The 23461-nt window shown below is 41.9% G+C and overlaps 1 protein-coding gene across 1 annotated transcript; it reads right to left on the reverse strand.

The window, feature by feature from the left end:
• Window positions 1-2691: 2691 nt before the first annotated feature.
• On the reverse strand, window positions 2692-21889 carry cyp27a3 (cytochrome P450 family 27 subfamily A member 3). The gene is made up of 8 exons (XM_028023601.1): window positions 21845-21889; window positions 15945-16144; window positions 11408-11605; window positions 6241-6404; window positions 5813-5979; window positions 4781-4862; window positions 4354-4560; window positions 2692-4259 (listed from the first exon to the last, which is right to left on the reverse strand). Exons 2-8 carry the CDS (start codon window positions 16141-16143, stop codon window positions 4113-4115), a joined length of 1164 nt encoding a protein of 387 aa, XP_027879402.1. The 5' UTR covers window position 16144; window positions 21845-21889; the 3' UTR covers window positions 2692-4112.
• Between the last annotated feature and the right edge of the window lie 1572 nt (window positions 21890-23461).

Genomic DNA, 23461 nt, shown 5'->3' on the forward strand with positions numbered 1-23461 from the left:
TACCTGAGACCTCCTCTCAAAACACTAGCTGCCTATTTTAATGGTTCAAACACCAAATATATCGTAATATTCACTGGTATCCAGTGGAAACCGTCTTAGCACTGCAGCAGAAGATGACATCAACGGTCTTCCTTACTTCCGTAGCCAATCAAGCACCAAGGAGAGTTGCGGCTAGCTATTCCAGAAATCCAAGCCGCATTTTTACGTTCCACAGATAAACCTCACAGGAGCCCACTGTACTTTGTAGTGGACGACTACAAACAACCTCAATTAAATATATGGAGGTTTTTGGCTGGAAAGTGACAACATGTGTGAAAGTTGAAGGTTTATTTAGAGGTTATTTTCAGAGAGTCGTGTTTTTTTTGTTTTTGTTTTAATTACGTGATTCACACAGGAGAATATTTGATGATCTTGGTTTGATTGGTACAAAGTGGGTGTAGATCTAATCAGATAAGACTGCCGAATGATGAAGGAACAACTAGTTCACGATCTGAGTCCTAACAGGTTGAACTTGTTCAGGTCCAAAACAACCTGGCAAGGCAACATGTTTTAGAACAATTATTTCAACCGCTTAATGATAAGCTGCAAAAAATGTGGTGCTTCATGGAAACTTGTATATGAGCTCTGAGATAATTATCTAGAAAGTGAGTCGTGACGTTAGACACTGTGTTTTGTGTCTTCAAGAGATAAGATAAGAGATAAGATAAGATAAATCTTTATTGTCATTGTCACAAGGACAACGAAATTCAAAGGGTGCCATCAGTTGGTGCACATGTCCAAAAACAAAAAATAAACTGTCTCACAATTCACACAACGCAAGAATCAACAAACAACTGGCAAAAAAAAAGAAAAAGAAGAACAGCCACATTCTCACATACATGATTTATGATGATTAACATTTATGATGAAAATAAGTTTTGTTACAAAACGTTAAAAATTATTTTCCAGGTTGGCCTTAATTCAAAGCATCCAGGCACACGTCCTTTTGGACTCAAATGCAAAAAATAGGGGGAAATTGATTATTTCCATCAATAAACAAAGGATTTGGGTCACGTTTCCTGTGAAAACACTTTCTGCATTTAGCCAAGACTGATAAATAAATTAAACGCTGATTTGAAGTCACCAAAATTTGCTTTTGAGTAAAAGTCGCTAGAAAAACGTGATCCTATTTACTACGAATTTAAAAAGGATGTAACGTCGTTACGATCGGGTCGTTATTGAAAGATGTGCACTTTGTATTGTACCTAACTTTTCACATTGTATAAAGTTTGTGATTTGATAATAATTTTATTATCAAATAATGGAGAATAAAATCTCCATCTGATTCAATCACGTCTGCTGGGGAGACAAATGTTTTGTAGCCTTCCACTGACTGGTACTTTTATACAACAAAGTCCCTTTAATACACTAAAATCTCTGCAGGAAAATGTTCTGCAGAGAGCAGAGTTTAACTGAAGGTTGTTCAGATTCGATCTGACGACACACGAGTTCTCAAGAAGACATTTTGTTCTCTCCCTTGAACAGATTCTCCTGAGATGCAGTGGGTAGACTCGTCAAGAACATTGTTGATTGTTGAACTCGGCTTGTTGCGCCCAACCAAGAGATTTTTTTTCTTTGGTTTCCTCCCGCAGTCCAAAGGTTAATCAGCAATTTAAAGTTGATGTCAGCATGTAATGTTGCCTGTAATGTCTGTGAGTCCACAGTGTGTCCCTCTTCTACAACGTACAGTGATCTGCAATAGATACTCGAGCTTTCATTTTGCATTTGTTGGCAAATGAAAGAAAAGCTTCACGAAGAGCAAGAAACACAGCAGACAGGTCAGGGCCCCAGGTTATCAAGTTATTTTTTACATGAACTAACTGTGAGTAAAAGCCTTTTTCTTTTTTTTTTGTGGCTATTTTTCACGGAACACCCGGATTACTAAAGTGATAAAACGATGCGGTACCAAGTACATCCGCAAGAGAGCGCTAGTGGTCAACAAGTAAACTGAACACACACAGTAACGCTACAAAATAAAAGAAACCGCTGAATGCTTTTAAGGAGCAAACTTCCCTTGGCATAAAAGATGAAGATAAATCTATACATATGCTGAATATAACACATTTGAAGCAGATATCACCTATAAACAACCATATATTGAACAGTCATATGCAATAAATGATAAAATGCTCATTTGTCAGATTAAAGATACTTTTAGAAAATTGGCAACCATTAATCAAGTATTAAACATACCTTTCTTAAGGCTACATTTCTACTTTTTTCCCATCCGATGTAATATTCTAATTTTAAACGTCATGTTTTCGATAACCTGCAAGTTGAAAATCATCAAAAACAGAAATAACAGCTTTAAAACATCCATCTGTGTGTAATTCGTTTACACAATGTGGTTCACTTAGTAATAAAGTTCCTGACACAACTGGTCTTTTCAATAATATTCTAATTTACTAGTCATGTATTTCTTCATGACTTCTTCTACACATAACAGTGGCAGGAACTCCATTATTGCAATATTTACTGCATTTAGTTGTCATCGATTAACTCTTTAGTAAATAAAATGGACAACTTTATGGAATCCTCGCCCATTTTCTACTATTTAATTCAAAGTAAGGAGTGAGCAGGAAGTTACCAAAATCTTCTTGTTCAAACCGATCTTAAGCTAAAAAAAAACAACAACAACTGATTGGAAGAAAATATATATATATTTTTAATTTCATGAAGTAAATCTTACAGTCAAAAACATTGCAGATTTGTACTGGTTCACATCTAAAAACAGTTCAAAGAAACGCAACATTTAAAAAAGTGACAGTATGTTAGATTAAATGCAACTTGTTTTATACGCATCAAAATTGCCTTTTTGTGAAGATGCAGGGCTGCGATTATCTGATGAAAAGTAAACAGATTAACAAGATGGTGGTTTTAATATTTAAAGAATAACAAATACACAGCTACAGACCCATTTCTCCCCTTCTTTCTAAATTACTCAACCCCCCTTTACTCTGATACCTCCAAATACAATTCAGTGCAACCAAATGTCTTCAGAATTAGTGTCTTGACTGAGAAGCTGCAGCAGAACCAAGTGTAATTTAACTGGATGTTTGTTGGAATACATGAGCGAACAGACGGCGTCATGACGACCAAGGAGCACAGCAGACATTGGCAGGGATGAGTTGTGACCAGCTTTGGAAGCAGCCTAAGCAAAGCATGCCCACACTGAAACAAGGTGGTGGCAGCATCGTACTATGGGGATTCTTTTCATAGATAAGGAAGTAGGAGAGAAGGGTGGAGCGAAATACAGAGCAACTAAAAAACGATCAGAGACTTTGGCACAACTGCAAATGTATCAATACACACCCGGCCTCTTAAACTGACTGTTTCAGCAGGGAGAGCATTAATAACTGAACTTTATGGCTTTCATGCTAAACACTGTCTGCACACATCACTTTGATGATGCCGTCTCTTATGGCGGCAGCGGTATTATTCTGCAGGGATGCGTTTCCGCAATGTGCTCCTTACGTTTCACCTCACAATAATGCACTTCTTTTTTGTAGCTATATCCCATAAAATAAAATAAAAACCTACATTAAGGTCTATGGTTGTGATGTGAGAACCTCATTGGGTATTGGCATTCATGTAAGACATCGTAAAATAAATGAAGGGAGCAAGTTCAGTACAAGTTCAATGCTTGAATTGAAGAATAAATCATCTGTCCCTGTAAATTGCTGTGAAATGAGGCAGTGAAAACGCGCCTGTTTCTACTACAGACTGCTCCAAATAGAAAAATGGTGAGAACTTTCCTGCTGTTTGAAAACATTTGGACTAGAGTCATAATATAAAATGATGGAAGCCTGTTTAAAGGAGGAACCAGCAACTCGCCACGCTAACAACATTAGCATCTCCAAAACGGTGGATTGAGACAAAATTCCAGGATAAAGCCATCGTATCTGCACAAAGAGACGGTTTAGCTGCGCTTCCTCTACTCTACAGCCTGTGCTGCATGCCTCAGTGAAGGCTCATTCTGTGAACTCTGCAGAAACAAAAGCTTGGTGACACGATAGGAGCTCGGTTTGAATACCAAACAACTCAATGAGGGGGAAAAAAACAAGAGAAAACTCTCATGCTGTCTCTCTCTCCTCGGCCCCCGCTGCTCTTCTGCCTAGAAACTGGAGGTTGATTGGTGCCGCCGGGCAGAGCAGAGTTCTGGTGATCGGCTTCACCGTCTTTCCTGCGGGATCGGGCCTGACCTCGTAGTGCTTTATCACCTACGACAAGAAGCAAGTAGAGGATTACGTTCATGAGCAACGCGCATTTCATTTTAGTGATTGTTGGTCGTCGTTTCCACTCAGATGCTCTTACCCGGGACAAAAGGAGGTACATCTCGAGCTCGGCCACCCTCCGTCCTAAACAGGCCCGGATCCCGAAGCCGAACGGCACCGACCCGAACGGGTGCTGCTTGATCTTGTCGTCCCCGTCTCTGAGCCAACGCTCCGGCTGGAAGGTCTGGGGGTCGGGGAAGACGCTCTCATCGTACGACACGGCGTAGTGGCACAGGTGGAACAGAGTCTGTGAGGGACAGGAAGCAGTTAGTTACAACTAAACTGGTTTCAACTGTATCTTTGATATTAGGTGTTACTTACTTAATGTTATTTGTATTTGTTTCCAGTTTAAGTCATCTCATTTGATATTGAAAGACTGTTAAATATTGTTATCGTTACTACGAAATACCAGAGAACCAAAGGGAAATCTGAAGATGGAGGCTGGGACTGTCCAACATGCGTCTCACCTTTTTTGGAAAGAGACAATCCCCGACTACGATCTCATTTTCAGCTGTGACACGGGCATTTCCTGGTACCACTGGATACAGCCTGGAGAACAGGGGATGCATCGTGGAGTCAACACAGGCTCAAACAGAATGTTTCCAAAAACAATCTAATCAAATAAAACACACAAAATAATCGGCACATCCAGATGTAAAGTTGTATCACTTGTGGCCACTTGGAAAGTGGTTCAGACCATGTGGAGCAGCTAAGTACACTAAAATATAGAGTTGCTATTCACCTTTTCTTCTGTGAGAATTTCTATCAGTTTATCAGTTACGTTTTCTTCATGTTGCACTGCTGTACGCGACTCAAAGACAGATATAATTTCCATACAGGTCTTACACTCATGCACATGTACTCACAAATGGCTTCATGCGCCAGATACCTTGGTGTTTGACATACAACTAAAACCAAATGATTACTTCCACTGCGCAAAAAGACAGTCAACATTTTTCCTCCACTTTCTTGCATTAAATTAAGCTAAACTTTTCCTGTTTTACGTCAGTTAACGTCATCAAAAGTGATTTCGATTTGCTAAATGGCAACCTGAGAGCGATGGTCCACAGATGTACCTCCATTCAACTCATCTGTTGTGAATGAATGAACCAGTCAGAAATGTTCGAAACTATATGACATAATCATCACGCGGACTTTCGCAGACTTCTTAAAGGCTGTGAAAGTGTTTGTAGACTTCTGTCGTTGAAGAAAGTAACATAAAATACATCTAAACAATTCTATGTCATTATTTAGTTTAGCCTGATTTAATGTCAGTGAGGAGAAAATGTTGTTTTTAACGCTGTGTGTAGATATACGTATGCTTTAATCCATTCATCCATCGATGCCTACTTAATCATTGCTAACTCTAACGGTCAATGGACAAGATTAAAGAAACACTCTAGACAGGACACAAGTCCATCACCAGACAATACAGATACACACACACACACATACTAATTAAAATGTAAAAAGTATTTTTTAAAACAATTCTCTCTAACCGGAGCGTTTCCCTGATGATGGCCTTGAGGAATGGCATCTTGTTGATGTCATCACTGGTCGGCACCTTGTCTCCGGGGCAAACTCTGATCACCTCCTGGTACAACCGATCCTGGATCTCCGGCTCCTTCGCCAGGTGGTATAGTGACCAGGAGATGGTGTTGGACGTCTGCGAGGCAAAACAAATGTGTGGCGTTTGAGGAACGTCGTCTTAACCTTTCTGTGCGTGATCTCTGCAGCCCAAACGCAACACCAGCACTGATGACAGCGATCGTAGCTGAGAGTTATTATGTCTTCCCTTTCAACGCTGTGGTAAAAATACAGCTGGGAGAACAGATTCTTTAGGTAAGCTAAACAGATTTGAAATCTTGTTCCCTAAAAGATCAAGCCTCATCAGCGTTACCTTGTGTCGCCTCATCTACACGCTCACCGTGTCTACGCCGGCCAAAAGGAGCTCCGTGATGCTGCCCAGGATCTCCGTGACCGTCATCTGCTCACTGAGCAGCAGGTGCGTGAGGTACGCTCCCTCCACGTTCTTGTCCAGGTCCACGTTCTGCTGGATCTCTTCGATTTTTTTATTCACCAACTTCTCAGCTAGGACACAGTAAAAGCACGCCGTTCATTTCTCCAGGAGACAGATGTGAGATTTTGACCGCTAGATGGCGACCAAGAGACACTGTGGGGATTCTTGAACAGCTGTTATGCCGAGAAACGCATGCCCTGTCGGGAGCGCAAGACCGGCACTCATGATTTCTCAGTTGTGGTCAGAGGAGCCTGGATGTCGGACTTTGGCCCTTTAATAGAGTCATACGAGTGTTTTAGCCTTGAAATGGACTGATAATGGAGCCCGAGAAATGACCTTGGAGTCTGAACTCAACTTGTTTCTTCAAATTGTTCTCTTGCTGTTTCTACTGTTTTACTTATAGCCTATAGCGTTTTTATTTCATCAGCTTTAGAAAGTATGTACACTTTCTAACCACATTTTAGTTTAATTTTCAATTACAACCAGGATTCCTCTTGCAAAACTCCAGATTGTTTCTTTCTTTACACTGAAATGTAAATATGAAAGTTCACCGTGATTTTAAAGAAGATGTTCCTACAGTGGGCGAGCTTTACCTGCCAAAAAGGAGGGAAGGATGGACAGAGGGATAAATGGGGGAAGTGAAAGACATGAGTGAAGATGGGATGAATGTCAGGAAGCGGTGTGGTGAAGGGTGGTGAGGCAGATGCAGTGGACCCAGGAATGATGAATTTAATGATGAAGCACAGTCCAAACAACGAGCAGCAGGAACATGGACACACTGACAACGAAGAAGCTAACATTGACGAGGACCCGACGACGAACAAAGAACACAGGTGAAGTTAAATACATGGGAGGGTAATCATAGAAACGAGACACACCTGGGAACAATCAAGGGGAGGACAGGACAACGAAGAGACTTAAGGACACAGAAAACTCTAAATAAACACAGAAAAACACAGATCATGACAGTACCCCCCCCTCAAGGGCGGCCACCAGACGCCCAAGAAAAAAAACCCCAACAAGGGTGGGAGGAGGGGTGCCGGACGGCGGGCCAGAGTCCAAACTAACAAAAAACAACCCACCATCGTGGGCGGAAAAACAAGGGCCAAGAGTCCATAAACAACAAAAAAGAACCCACAGGGTGGGCGGAGGCAAAGGAGGCGGGAACCACGGAGGTGGTCTGGCGGTCGTCCGCGGCGGCGGGAACCACGGAGGTGGTCCGGCGGCCGTCCGCGGCGCTGGAGGCGGGAACCACGGAGGCGGTCCGGCGGCCGTCCGCGGCGCTGGAGGCGGGAACCGCAGAGGCGGTCCGGCGGCCGTCCGTGGTGCTGGAGGCGGGAACCGCAGAGGCGGTCCGGCGGCCGTCCGCGGCGCTGGAGGCGGGAACCCCGGAGGCGGGAACCACGGAGGCGGTCCGGCGGCCGTCCGTGGCGCTGGAGGCTGGAACCCCGGAGGCGGGACCGCAGGAGGCGGTCCAGCGGCCATCCGCGGCCCTGGAGGTGGCGATGATGAGCCCCGGGGGCCGCCCACAGACGGCGACGACGAGCCCCCCGAGGCAGGGTCTCTGGTGGAGAACATGGGGTCTCGGTCGGAGCACAGGGGGTCTCGGTCGGAGCACAGGGGGTCAGGGTCTCGGGTGGAACACAGAGGGTCAGGGTAGGAACGCAGGAGGTCAGGGTCTCTGGAGGAACACTGGGAGTCTCGGAAGGAACACTGGGGGTCTCGGGAGTCGGGGTCTCGGAGGGAACGTAGAGGGTCTCGGTTGGAACGCTGGGAGTCTGGGTCTCGGAAGGAACACTGGGAGTCTGGGTCGTAACATCGGCTGGAACGCCGGCTGATTCGGCCTCGGGTGCGCCGGCTGGAGGTGAGCCGGAGCGGAGCCTCGGGGCCGGCTGCGGGGGCGAGCCGCAGCGAAGCCTCGGAAGCGGCTGCGGGGGCGAGCCGCAGCGAAGCCTCGGAAGCGGCTGCGGGGGCGAGCCGCAGCGAAGCCTCGGAAACGGCTGCGGCGGCGAGCCGGGACGAAGCCTGGGAAACGGCTGCGGCGGCGAGCCGGGACGAAGCCTGGGAAACGGCTGCGGCGGCGAGCCGGGACGAAGCCTGGGAACCGGCTGCGGCGGGGGTAGCTCCGGAAAGCGACGAGGGGCCGGATCCACCGGCGGCTCACGTCGCTGTCTCCGAGCTAGTCGCGGAGGTGGCGGCTCAGGAAAGTGACGAGGGGCCGGATCCACCGGCGGCTCACGTCGCTGTCTCCGAGCCGACCGTGGAGGTGGCTGCTCCGGAAAGCGACGAGGGGCCGGGTCCACCGGCGGCTCACGTCGCTGACTTCCCGGACAGAGGAATCGACGGGGGCCGTATCCGGGGGGTCCCAACACCAGTCTTGTCCCCCGGAAAAGCTCCCGCTGCAAGTCGGCAAGGGCTTCAGCCAGCTCCCTGTCCTCCCTGCCAGACCTCCGCCTCGGGCCGCTCTGCCCTTTAGGAGGAAATCTCCTTAATCCAGCTGGGTCCATAATAGCTGCTTCCTCACCATTCGGTCTGTTCGGGTCCTACTGTCAGGAAGCGGTGTGGTGAAGGGTGGTGAGGCAGATGCAGTGGACCCAGGAATGATGAATGATGAATTTAATGATGAAGCACAGTCCAAACAACGAGCAGCAGGAACATGGACACACTGACAACGAAGAAGCTAACATTGACGAGGACCCGACGACGAACAAAGAACACAGGTGGAGTTAAATACATGGGAGGGTAATCATAGAAACGAGACACACCTGGGAACAATCAAGGGGAGGACAGGACAACGAAGAGACTTAAGGACACAGAAAACTCTAAATAAACACAGAAAAACACAGATCCTGACAATGAAGAGCTACAGAAAAAACACAAAGTAAAGATGAAAGGCAGAAAAAGTACAAAGAAAAAGAAGGATGCTAGGACAACGGGAATGGAGAATGTATATCCATAGAAATATATCAATACTCAATTTCATTTTTAAATACCAATCCAAACCTGGTTAGTACTTTTGAATAAATAGTTAGTAAGTTATTTTTCAAAATTGCATAGGAACCCTGTACAATCTAGTATCTATATGTGAAAACTCAGAAACTTTGAGGTATTTTATCCCTGCATAGTTTACATGTTTCCAACACTTTTCAAAGATGTGCTGCTAAGGTTTTCATTTGTGTTTGTAGCATTTCAGATAATTAATTTATACTTTATTTATCTACGCAAATCTAACATAAATACCCATGTTTAAATTTTAATGGTGAGACTTTTAGTTGCTTCTGTTCACTGTCTCTATGTTTTAGACCAGTGGTCCCCAACCGGTACCGGTCCGTGGACCAATTGGTACCGGGCCGCACAAGAAATAATTAAATATTTCCGTTTTATGTATTATTTGAGTCTGGAGGATCTTTTATTTTGAAAATCCATTAACCGGATTCTCTCGGCTCCGTCTTGCGCGCCAACATTGAGCCCACAAGCAGCAGAATGAGTAAAAAACAGATCAGATTCTTTGGAAAGTTTCTTTGCAAAGGGGAAAAGGCCCAGAGAAGAGACAGGAGAATGGATTTATCCCGGTAGGTGATTCCCACATTCCAAGCTCTGCATGATATGGTGACCGGATGTTAATGAAACAATGAAGCTTCAAACTGCTTCACCACGTAGAGACCGAGCACCCTGTGCATAAGCAACACTTCGGGTGTCATTGTCTCTCATCACTCTCAGGTGGGACCGTCTGGTTGCAGAGAAACAAGCTCAGGGCTCCCATTAGTCGTTATTGTGAGTTAAAATTTTCACGAAAGTAAAATGTTGGTTTTTGTGGCACATCTGTATCTTATTTTGAAGGGATATGTAACTGTTACCATAGCGACCAGAGTCAGAGAGCGTTAGGGCAGTGGTCGAGACGAGATGAGAGGAGTAGAGCTTGTGAGGTTTAGGTCTGGTTCACACGATTTAAGGATTGTTGGCCAATTTTCCAAACCTCTGTGACCACAGAGCCGATAAAAGTCCAACAGGTTCGGTCGGTTCGTGTCTCCAGCCACATGGCAGGAGCAACACACCACACCACAGAACCGAGTCCAGTCACGAACATCCCGATTCCAGAAGAAAATCCAGTAAAACCCCCAACATACCAAACGTGAATTTAGAATAATCAAACACGGATGATGATGTAGAAGCAGCAGTGATAGTTTGTGGCTCATTTAAAGCGATAAAAGACGCAACAAAAAGAAAAGGCGCTTGACAAAAGACGGAGGGAGCAGCCGCTCTATTTGCTGCACTATGATTTGGAGGTGAGTTATGTTTTTTCGTAGTTAACAATTTAACTGAATAAACATAACCACATATATTAAACATATATAAAAATGACCTTCACATAATAAACATTTCCACATATCACCTCCGATGTCCACCGGACTCTCAGTTGCCATGTCAACTGTCTGGGATTCCCCTCCGTTCTTACGTCACCGCGCTTTCTGATTGGCTACCTGTCACATTCAACAGGCTGAGTTCTCGCTCCCAGTCAGGGAAAAACCTCACTGGCTGCGATAATCGGGCCAAGACCATGTTGATGAATATATTCTTCATATTCGTGGAAGAGGAAGTGTGTTACTTTCCCTTCCAGGTAACACACCACACACTACAGGATGTTGTAAGATTGTCGTAAAGGGAAAATCGGGGCAAAAAAAAAAAAAAGCCTTTAGCGGGAACACCAACATGCAGAAGCATTATCTGACACCCCCCACCAGGCCAGCAAAATTGCCAAGTCTTGACCGGTCAGCCGTGATAAAAAGGTTGGGGACCACTGCTTTAGACAAGATAAAGTGGGTATTCTGGTGGCACAGTTGCCTCGTTAGGTTTTCAAGCTACTTCTTGCAACCAACATTACCTCTGATTTTCTCATTCTTACTGAAATAAACACCACATAATTCCTGTCTCATGAACTCTGCAATTTTAGGAAGAAAACTCCCAATTTCTTTCACATTTTCTTTACTTCGGACGTGTAACTGTATAACTATCTTAAGCTGCAAACCTTAAAACAATTGAAAAGAAAAGAAAAAAAGTTGTGGATGCTGCTTACCAACTTTAAAAAGATGATCCCAGGTGGCGATGAACTGTTTCCACGAAGGTAAGTAGGGCCAGAGGAACTTGGGGAAAAGGACAATGATAGGGGAGAGCCGAAACATTTCCCCGACTGAGAAGATGAACTTCTGGGTTTCCTCGGGTATAACCTCGTTCATGCAGCCCATACGGGTCTCAAACAAAACTGAGCAGATACCTGAGGATGAAAGTATGACAATTAGCCCAAAAACTAACATATTTTAAAAGCATTAAACAAAAAAAACAACTACTGAACAAAATTTGGAAATATGGTCCAGAGTTGTTGGAAACTAAAAGAATAGCAGCACATTTCAAACTGTTTCCAAACCAGCAAGCCTCAAACACGTTTCTGGGAAAAGTAAAAGAACAGGGTCTTTTTTAATTTGGTGAAATCTGCTAGTGACTTTCTAAGTGCAGCCAAGTAAAAATCAGTAAGTAAAAAAAGAAATGTGTAAGCAATGACGGCTCTGAAAGTGAACAAAAAAAGAAATACACATGCCAAAGTTTGTTCAACTGGGGTTAACATGGAAGCAGGAAAGCAACATTTCTGCTTCCACAACCTTCAACATTCCTGAAGATTTTAAGCAAACCAAAGCAAAGCAAACCATGTATGCATAAAAAAGAAAAAAAAGCTCGACACTTTGCGAAGGTTTGGAAGGTGGATCCAAATTTCAGCTGTCACATCGACAGTCTGCAGTTGTTTTGGATAATCTGGCTAAAATACTTGTAACAGATAACCTGTGTCTGTTTTGGCATACAAGCTTCTTTTGAACGGTCGGTTTCAACTCAGTTGGGAAACTGATTAGGCAAACAAGATAACATGTCTGGATCTAAACGGTGCTGTCAGGGAGGCTCTGTTTTCTTTGGACAGAGCTGGTTGGTACGATTTGTTGAGATTTATTATGCCACGGTGTGAACATGCTGTTATAGCTTCAAAAAAATAATAATAATAAAAAACATTAATCAGAACTTAACTAGTAGAATGATGGTGCAATTTGTTTTTGTCTTCATCTTTTTTTCTTAAATATTTACAAGTTCTGGGGATTGAGAAGAGAAATAATCTGAAAATCCAGATTTCAAGTTAAGAGGGAGCAAAGAAGGTTCTGAACACATCAACATATTTCTAAGCACATGAATTCCTAATGGAGAGATTAACATAAAATCCAAACTTAATGTCTATATTTACTGATTACGAGAACTTCAAGGTGGGAAACTCGTCACATGGATCCTGAAGGACCTCCAAGGTCTCTTGTTTGCCTCGCTGGTTTTCAGTTCTGTGAGCAGATTCGGAGTTCAGTTCAAGTCAGGTGACTGGACGGGTCGTTCTAGAAGCAATTCACTACAGTGCTTTTTATCATCCAAACACTGGTGGGCAATGGGATCCAAAGAGCATTGTGTGAGGTTTCTAGTCAGGCAATACCGCCTCTGTATTTCATTCGCTTGTTGGAATGTTCAGCGCCAGCTTTCACCAAGCGTCTTCTTCAGCTGTGGAGTCTTGTGCAGTGAGTGTGAACAGACGCAACTGGAAATGAGTGCATCAGTTATTGTTTTTATGGGAAAAAGAAAACATTTTTTTTAGGTAACTCCAATTTTTTTGTTTTTCTAAAGCTCTCAGAATAAAATTGCCATTGTCTCTTAACTTCTCTCACGTCTCGTCTGACTCCACTGTGAATGTTAGAATAATTATCAAAGTTAATTTACTTGTGAGTTTATTTGAAAGGTTATGTTTTCATATTATTATTTTGTTTGATGTTACTTGACTTCTTTTCTTCTGTGAAATACTATTAACCATTTGTAGGATGTTTGCCTGGAGGCTAGAGACTTTGCACATTCCTGTGGTATCAGCTTCCATCTGTAATTGATTAGTTGTGGTCAGCCATGCCCTTTTAAGGGCATGCCCACAGAAGGTTTCAGAGCACCCTGTAGAAAAAGGCCATTGGTCAAATACTTTGTGTGACTATGTGAGAAGGCCCAACCTCCTTCCTTGTTTTCTCTAATAAAACCAAATGCAGAGAAAGATCTGGCAGAGTTGATCCCAGACAGTGTTTTACAGCGATTCGTCGCGTCTCGGATTCCCCTCATTTTCTGCAGAAAAGACAATGATGACTGGTCTGAATCTTTGCTAGATAGGAATTGAAATAAACCTATCAGTGAAAAAGTCTTGTGAGGAGTAGCTGGTCGTTGTTGGCTTTGGGTGAATTTACTGTTCATGAAAGCTGAGTCCAACAATTGCAACATAAGGCTGTTTTAGTAGCTAAAGAAGACTATTATAATCATTTTTCATTCTGGAACGTTAAAAGCTTTGGAAGTATATAACTTGTCATCGTGCACTCTGTGAACTGCAAATTCCAGACCGAGCAATCGCTACAAAATATCCCAGACTCTGAAGGGCTGGCCTACCTTGATTACACAAAGTAAACAATGAAAGTTCAGGGCACAGTGCTAATCCTTTATAGGCCTCAAAAATATGACTAAGAATTAAAAAGAAATTCTAAAATAAAATATAATAAAAGTGTAATTGAGTTGAATCTCACAAAGAAAAATCGAAAGGCGAAGAAACAGTCAAGGAAAATGCAGTAGTGGCTTAACCAACATCACAAAGGAAGAAACATAATCTTTTCTGTTGGACCAATCGAGTAAGACAACTGAAAATGGGAGCTACACGTGTTAAAAATATACTTTAATCCATGTATAATAATCCTCCCTACCTGAAGAAAACTGTAGTCTGTAACAATGATGTAAAAAATAAACCCAACTGTGTCAGTTTTCGAATGTTTTTGGAATCCACATTATGTATTAGGGAGATTATGTTGAAATGCTGAGCAAATCTCAACCTGAACTACTCTGAAATATTAGTCAGTTGCTTTCTAGTGTGACTTAAGGCACTACAACAATCCAACACACAAGGTTATTCTCGGTATCTAATCAGTACTGAAGGCCAGAGGGTCAGAAACTGGGTCAAAGATAAAACGCTGTGAATGACGAGCACTCGCTCATCAGCAAACTGTTGCTACACAAGCGATGGTCGGCTCCACACCTGAGTAGAGCTGTGCAGTAAAAGGGAAAAGTAAAGCCAGTCTGACAGGATCCTACCATTACTCTTCTGGCAATTTACATGAAATATGTTAAGAAGCTGAGGACGGTTCTAGCATGTGTTTTGTTCATTTCATAAATTCTGTAACGGATTTCAACTTAGATAGGAGGATAAATAAGTATTTTGGGGGGAGGGGATTTTAAGCAGGGAAACACACAATGGGATATTTTCTGCATTTCACCGTTTTTTAATTTTTAAACGACGGAAAAATCTGAAGTCTGTCCGTCATTTTCAACTTCGCCCACATCGCAGAGGTGACTAAATCAAAAAGAAAATTCTCATCTGAGTATCACCTCCGACATGGACACTGAACTAAATGCATCTCGCTGACCGGAAGCTGACAACACGTGCAGGAGTCATGGTCAGGATGCTCCGGTTCCAAAACACATTCAAAACTTTGGCTGAATGGATGCATTTGTAAGCCGACAGCACAAACAGAACAGAAAACTAAAGAGAACGTAAGGTGGTGTTCATCTATTCATACTCTGAAAAGATGAGTAAGCAGTTTACCTTTTGGAGGAGAGAAAGAAAGAAAGGAAGAGGTAGAAGTTACTCAGACAGTAACAAGCGCAGTGCTGCTCTGATCACACATCCCAGGCGATTTGCACCTGACTCACCCTGCCGTTACAACAAGCAACAAAATGGAGCTGGAAGATGTTAAGCCAAAGCTAAAAACAGGAAAAGTTACACCGATTACTCAAAAAATGAAAGCAGTAAAATCTTAATTCAAATAATATGTTAAGTGGTGGTGTTTAATTTAATTGTTTATATGTAGGTATGCGGGCCACCGTCTGCTTGATGTGTGATGGGTTCTGGATTCTTTGTTCAACTTGTTGAATATTAATTAAACGGCATAAAAATAGCTACATCTAATATCGTTTAAAAATTGAGGGGTAATAATAGAATATGACAGAATCTTTCTTACATCATCAGTGACAATGAGGACAACAAAAAAGCCTAGAGTGACCTCTGGATGCAGGATATATCGGTATTAGTCATATTTGTTTAACATATCGGTATCGGTGTGATAAATAAAAGTGGAGCGATATTAACAACTGATGTTTATTTCCATCTTGTTTCTTCAGGGAGAGTGGAGGAGGTTGGTCATGTGAACTATTTGTTTGGTCTTAGTGATGCAGAACAGGATTGTGGGAGGTTTCACTGAAGCAGTGGTGAAGTCAGCATTTTTTTCAAGGTGTCGAAAGGGATGTGGAATACATACAGTGTCAGTAAATATCGGTTATCGGCCATAACGCCAATATTAATATCGGATATTGATATCAGCCAGAATTTTTATATCGGTGCATCCCTACTTTTAAGAAAGAGTGCAACAGGAAGTAGCAAAAAAATCGACACTAGTAGAATCTAAAGGGATGTTTCCAACACTATGTAAACGAAGTCAGTCTGTTCCCTCTCAGTTCACCTTCAAATGCAAATTTGTACAGTTCTTCGGTCAGGTCGTTAACCATGACGCCCTGTCCTTTGGTTTCCCTCAGCCAGGCCACTCGACTGATGAAGTCCGTCACCACTTCGTTGATGGTGTTGGAGTACGACGACACGTGCTTCGGCTTCAGCATCCGCGGGTTCAGGATGCTGCGGATTCGCTGCCACTTGGCTCCCATCCTGCAAACCGGGATTAGCAAAAATCAAAGATCGCCTTCCAGAGAGCTAAATAAAATCCTAAAAGACTGGAATATGACTTATGACAACATGTTGGGGTTTTTGTTAGATTCTAGGTTTGCACCTTACGCTCAAAAGTTCCCGTCTTGGGTTTCACGTTATCTAAGCAATAGTCCGTAATGCAATATCTTTACAGAAGATGCAATGAATTTTAAACACTAGTTGTTTCACACAATGACAGTCATTTTGACAGTATATTATGAAATTAGGAAGTAATTTCTCATTGTGAGAAAGAAGTGTTGCAGGTACAGAACATGAAAAGCAGTCATAAAATGATGTTTCCTTTGTTGACACTTAGACAGGAAAGCTCCTCGGGTATCTGATTTCTTAATAGTATTCTGAAACAGAAAGCTGGCTTAACTCCCTCTGTGGAATCTGTTGCTTGAAGGATACGAGACTCAGCAGAGCCGTCACACCAGGTTTATGAGAAACAGCAAACTGAAAAGGGTACACTTGCCAAATTTAAAAAGAAAAAAAATGGAGTTGCCTATATGAGTCTCCAGGATAAGAATGAGCTGCATGCCCAGACTCAATCCTGGCAACAGGAACTAAATATGGGAATTGGCCATGCTGCACATCAAAGAAACTGGAAAACGTAATCGACCAGGAAAAGGCTGATCCCTTCAGTCGGAGATCTCAAACCCTGTCGTAAAGATTTTACAAATCACAAAATGCGCTTAAAAGAAATCCGTCATTAGAGTAGAACAGCTATGAGAACGGTTCACTTCTGGAGCAAAGACACTTTGTTGTAAGACTGAGTTATGAAAGCGGCTTGTTATTTCCCAAAAGCGCTCTCGTATGTGTGCAGCAAAAGCAACTCTTTGGGGTTTTCAGGGCTAGGAGGATGCAAAACAGGAAGAAGGACACTAAATTGGAAAAAGAAATGTAGAGGACACATGGAAGGACAGAGGAAATAAGGGAAGGGACAAAAAGAAGGAACGGACGCACCTTTTAGGCAATGGGAGAGAGAATATTTTACCATATTTGTGTTTGGTTTTTCATGCTTTCTGCTAACATTGAAAGTAGGTAAACCAAATTCTGTACTTTCTCAGACTCTTAAAAATGGGATGTTTTGTTTGTTTGCTTCTTGAAAAGTGATGGTTTTGGAGATATAACAGCAATGTTATGTTTGAAACATTTACAGCAGTTTGTACGTCACTCGTCATCAGTTATCAGTTATATAACACATACTATGTACCGTATTTGGTTCAGGTGTTTTTTATTCAAATCTTGAAAAACATAATTTATTACATTTTATGAGGATAATAATTTTGTTTGTAATGTTTATTGCTGATAAAACAAATGAATTTGACGCAGTTCTTGGTGAATCGTGACATACACTTTTGCTCTGACAGAAGCAAACCAACACTATTTCTCTAGGGGGGACATGAATTAGCCAGGATCAGGATTTTATAAATTAAATAATTTTAAGCAAACTATTAAGGTACTGGTAGGAATTATCCTGTCGGTGATTTTCATATTTGCCATTAACGGACACATGCTAGCGAATAAAAGAAACGTAAAAACAGAGTAAATAAAACAAGACTAAAAGTTTTATTATGGCCATTGGGTTGACACTAAAACTATAAAACGTAGAATCCAAATGCATACACGTGTAACTCCTAAGATATTTATATTATTGCACTCTTACCAAACCCTTGCTATTCTTTAAAAAGGAGGGATGACAGGATTTCTTGTTCCTTGAAGACATGTTTTCTCTCCTTCGAAAGCCTTCTTCAGTACTTATGCCTTTAGAGTTGATCACCTACAAGATGTTATTAGAAATGTTGCTAACAAGTCAGTGTCCCGTTCCTCCATCGTGAGCCTAGGGTGTTGTCACTTTGTGGATCGCTTCCTAACAAGTCCAACATGTGAGATGTGTTGGTTATCTAGGGGAGGAAGAGATAAGAGTGTCTAGAAAAGCATGCTGGGAGTTGTGCTTTGACTTTGCTAGAGCACTGGTGACTATGTCCATTGAGCACATTTTCCTATGGTTTATTAATTTACTCCAGTATTGTCAAATGTGTTCTTTATTTTCTTTTCTTTTTTTGCCATTGGATGTCAACAATGTCAAATTTTGCCCGAGCCTCCTTTTTGTCCTCTAAACACCCAAATGGTGGATAAATATTGTTTCTGGGTTTATTTTGCCTGCTCATGCCTCTCTTTTCATGTTTATTTGTTGCCCCGATTGCAGTTGTCTTGGGGGTTCTCACCTTTGATGTGTGAACAGAAACTAAAAGTTTCTCAGCAACAACTCAGCCACTGCAGTGGACTGGCGGATTTGAAGTCTGCTATCAGAAAACTGCTCATTGCGGAGGAACATAGTCATGAGTTTTATCTTTCCCAGCATCTACATATTTGTATGCATAGCAAACTAATCAGCTGACCTGAATTGTTTTCATTATGTTTGGGCCAGCAATGAATTTCCATAAGACAAAGATTTAAGACAAATATTTGGGTTTATTCAAGTCCATTAAAAGCACAACCTTGAGGCTCTCCATTGCTAAATGTTGCTGCACTGGAGCAACAACCAAAACTCCTGCATGGTCACAGGCTGCCCACGTTCCTGCCCAATGTTCACGCCCCACAATAGTTAGGAACAGACGCCAATGGACACACATGACTTGGGTAGGACTGAACCAGACATTAAATGGTTAGAGTGAGACTTGACAGTGGAGATGGAGCTTATGTGAGCCGTGGCAGACATCAAGATCCTATTCATACCTGTAAGGGTCTGGTCAGGGGAAAGTAGCTGTTCACTGTTCACCTCTGAGAAAAAACTACTCTGTGAAAAGCCAAAACTCAACCTGACAAGAGAGACCCTTCTAAAAGCAAACATGGCAAGATCATTACTCTTTTTCTCTGCTCTCAATGGCTTTTCTTTTACTCTTTTTCCAACTCACTGTCATGAGAGAGGTCAAGCAGCAGGCTTGACCGCCGTATCTGGTGGAGCTCTTGTAGAAGGTAGACATATATATGACAAGGTGTATGACGTGATTTACATAAATTATGTACTCATAAGATATTTAAATGCATTGTCAATTTTGACCTTAGCAACAGATTTTTTTCATGATTACAAAACTGAAACTGAAGGAGATGTGTTTTTTTTATGTAAATGTGTCAAATCTTAAGTTCTTAATCTCGCTAAATAACTAAAGAAGCTGTTTCATGAGTGCCAAAAATATCTACATTGCAATGTCATTATAATGACACAACTCTAAAGGTTTAATACAGTACACACAATGACTTTGTTTAACGCTGAATAGTTTGTTGTCCTGTTTTGCAGAGGTCTGTCAGTCACCAACCCAAGTCAAACTCGCTGAAGCTGGGCGACATCAGGACAATGAAACTGGGTTTCCTATCAGCGGTTATACACAGCGCCCTCTACAGCTTTTTCTCATCTTTTAAAACCCTATCCCCAATTTGAGTTGACTGAGGTAAATTCCTAAGCTAACAAGGAGCCACTCAGCATTCTCCCAACACATTTAACAAGGCCAGAGCGTAAAGAGAGGGGAATTTCTTTGCACAACCTCTCTAGACCAGGGATAATCAACTAAAATCCCAACAGGTCCAGTTACTGAGATTTCTTTCACAACAAGGTCCAAATCGCATGTCTACTTCATCCCGTGGATTATATTTCAGACACTTTAAGTCACTAAATATGGCTAACAGTGTGAACTTCAGGCCTTCGTTACTGATAATACAAATATTCTTCAAATGTATGCATAATATCAACATCTTACTAAAGATGTTGATATTATCAACAGAGCTTCTTCCTGACAGTGTGAAAACCAAAGTTTTGATTTTCTTGACGCAGTTAACAGACGAGGAATATGAGACAAACCTTTCAAGAAACGGACGATTCATTTCTGTTTTTATCGCCTCAATAGCCTGACAAGTGTCCTCATCGTTTGATAATATTGATTTTCTGATTGCCTTTGTAGCTGGGATAGAGGTTTGTTGGATTTTGTCACACGGTTTGTCTTTTTGTTTCCCTTCAAGCACCAAGCAGTCGGCACGTCACAGAATTTTTTTTTTTTTTATGCTGTCCTAGAATCCATGCAACCTGCAGAGAAAACTGGCATGAGCTCTTTCACCGCTACTGTGCGGTGAAAGAGTGAGTTGTGAGTTGGGGTGGATTTGTGGCACTGGGCTCCTACCTCATTCCTTTTTAAGTTTACTCGAAGAACTTGCGTTTGGTTTCATATAATATTCCTCAGTTTTATCGACACAACGTTTTCACAATGTTCGAGGCGTAACGTTTTCACGTTGCCAGTCGGAAAACCTTTTTTAAAAATGTGTGTTTTCTGAATGAATTTTTCTTTTCACCTTGGAGCGCGCCATGTCTGCTCCTCTCTACGTTGGGTGCAATAAGGTACACATTTAATTGGCTTTTTTTTTTTTTCTTTAAGTACGTCGTAAAAGGTAGGTGGTTACCGAAATGACTGGTTCACCACAACTTTCCGTTGTACTAATAAAACACGGCTCTGGGTTTATGCATTTTGGGGTTTTTCTTTTTTTTTCTGGCACTGATTATTACCCAGTCCAGACAGAACCAGCACGTGTCACCCGGTCCACCTCCTCTGTGGCTAAACCTGCAGGTTTTCTGTAGGACAAAAGTCTGGGCAACTGAGAATGTCGATTTCTAAATGTGATTTCCAAACATACTTTGGATCAAAACAATCCTCCCGTGGCTTTCGGAGGAGAATCAGTCCCTCAGCATCACATATCCTCCTATGTTTGTCAAAAAGCTCAAGTTTGGTCTCATCTCAGTTTAATTCCCAGACTTTTGTTTTGCAAAAGCAAGCATGTTTGCTTGGCATGTAGAGCAAATGAGACTTAATAGATGGATAATTGGTGAGAACATGATGCACAGCTCTGCATCATGTCCTCAGTAAGCTTTGGGGAATAATTGCCTCCCTCCTCCTTTACTATCCTTCTCTCTGTGCACAGCGGCTGCATAGACTCGGCTTCCTGCCCACTTTTGTCTGATACAGTCATCGTCTGTTTTAAGCTTTTTAATTACTCCCTTAAAGAGGAGAAGCCGCAGGAATGTAGTTGTGTACTTGTTGAAGATTGTCACATGTGGCGTCCTGGATCGGAACGCTCTCTCGTTTTTGTTTTTGTTCGTATTTTTGAATAGAATCAATTTTCGGTACGAGATTCTTGCAAAGTTGGACATAATCTTGCTATTTTAGAAGACAAAATGTGTGGACTCCTAATGTGATTAATATGGTTTAGTAAGTATTAAATTTTGTTTTGGCTTGTCTGCTTTGTTGCTTACAAAAAAAAAGAAATATTTTGATTTGTTTTATAGAAAAGTGATTTTATGCACTTGTTGCTGCCATCAAGCTAATTGTACAGCACCTTTAAAATGTTTTCCCGTTCTTGAATGTTTCACTCTTTCATTGTAATCTTGATCAACAAAACTACGGATTTTACTAAAAAAAAAAAAAAAAAAAAACTCTTTCAAAGTCAAAGTGAAAACGGATTTCTTCCATGAAAACGTATTTACTTGTGATTGATTTGTAAAAGAAATAAAACAGGGAATACTTTGAATACTTTTTACAGGCACCGCATTTCTTTGTGGAGGCGTTGAAGAGTTTGGCTGTTGGGCTGAGGGTTGGGGGATGTTGGACTCACTCTGTTAGGGGTCCGTGGGCCTTGTTCCTGAGCTCCCTGTAAATGAAAGGAGTTAAAAGGTTATTCATTAGGTTATGAATGTTGAACAGGTGTTTTAAAAAAGTGGAAGGATTCTGGAAAATGGAAAATGTTAGCGCGGGCAAACCAACTCGGGATAAAAGAACAAGTCTTATTTCTGTCAAGACCCTCCTTGTTTCTTAAATTAGTATTCATAGGAAATGGGCTGTAGACGTTGGCAGAGTGGATGAGTCAGAAACTCATTTTATATTCAGAAGGTTTTCACTGCTCGCGTAGCAGAAAACCACCGATTCCTATCTGTTCCTTTTTTCAGCATTCTTCTTGTTTCTGCACCGTGTTACCACATGTGACTCTCTTTTCTCAAAAGGGAAATATTATTATATTATAAGGAAGTAAAATCTGCTTGCCATATAAAGACATGAAGAGCAAGCAGTGATGCCATCCGTTGTAAAGGTGTTTTTAGCTGGCCTGCCTTGAGAGCCTGACTGTAAAGCTCCACAGAGGAGGTCAACAGTTCAGATGAAATACAAAGGAGCCTTCAGTTTCCCAGAAACACCGAAGTCAGTGTCCGATTCGACATTTAACTAATGAGTTCTTTGTCTATCATTAAATGAATCTGTTCAAACTTGAACCAGGTTCAAATGTGATTTAAGGCTTTATTTAAAAAAAAAAAAAAAAACCAAACAAGCAAAAAAACATCCTCACCTTCTAGTTTTAATGCAATTGAAGTTTCGTGAAAGACTCTGAAACTTCATGTTGCATCTGTCTATTGCAGTTGAACAGATAGACCCCATTTATGACGATGAAGAAGCAAAAAAAAAAAAGTCTTTAAGTTAGGACAGCACCAGTCAGTCTTCTGCTGATCCGATCAGTTGATCAAATACAATAAAAAAAAACTTCTTTCCTTGTGTATAATTCAGCAGAACTACAACTATTTTTGCTTCTAACACTTAAAAAAATGTTTTAATAAGTTTCAGATCACTGCTTTGAAGTGCATTTATACATCCTACGATGTATTTGTATTTGTCCTCAGGGGACTAATATCGGAATCGGCAGGGATGATGACTTCAGAAATGCCGGTAATGTGCATTGTCCAGGAAAAGCCTGAGTTTTCAGGGTTTCTCTAATCACTAATTGTCTTATTCTCATTAGAATAAACCGGTTTTTTGTCGTTGGCATATCAAACTTCATCAGAAGCAAAAATAAAAGTCCTAAAAAATATATACTATATTTTGATTTATTTTATTTTTTTCAGGTAGAATATAAGCCATAAAGGTTTCAAATGTCCTCTAGATTTTGTTTTAGTAGCCTAGTAGTCCGGACTTATTTAGCGCACTTTAGTCAAGTGTCGAATCAGAAGCCAGCTTCAGCGTCGCATTTCCAACTTGCCTGCATTTGCTGCGTTGTCTGAAAATATCCCTTAATAAAAAGCCAGTACAGCGTAGTGGCGAAGCTCGGTCCGCCTAAGTCGTCCATGGTTTTCAGCTTGCTGACGCCCATCGCGGTGTCGCTGCTGGCGGTGGATGTTTGTCGGCGGTGGACGTCCGGACTCGGCCCCGCCGCGCTTCTGCACGTCCCGTCATGTCGGTGGCGGCGGCT

This window comes from Xiphophorus couchianus, chromosome 7, assembly GCF_001444195.1.
Source record: "Xiphophorus couchianus chromosome 7, X_couchianus-1.0, whole genome shotgun sequence".
NCBI lineage: Eukaryota > Metazoa > Chordata > Actinopteri > Cyprinodontiformes > Poeciliidae > Xiphophorus > Xiphophorus couchianus.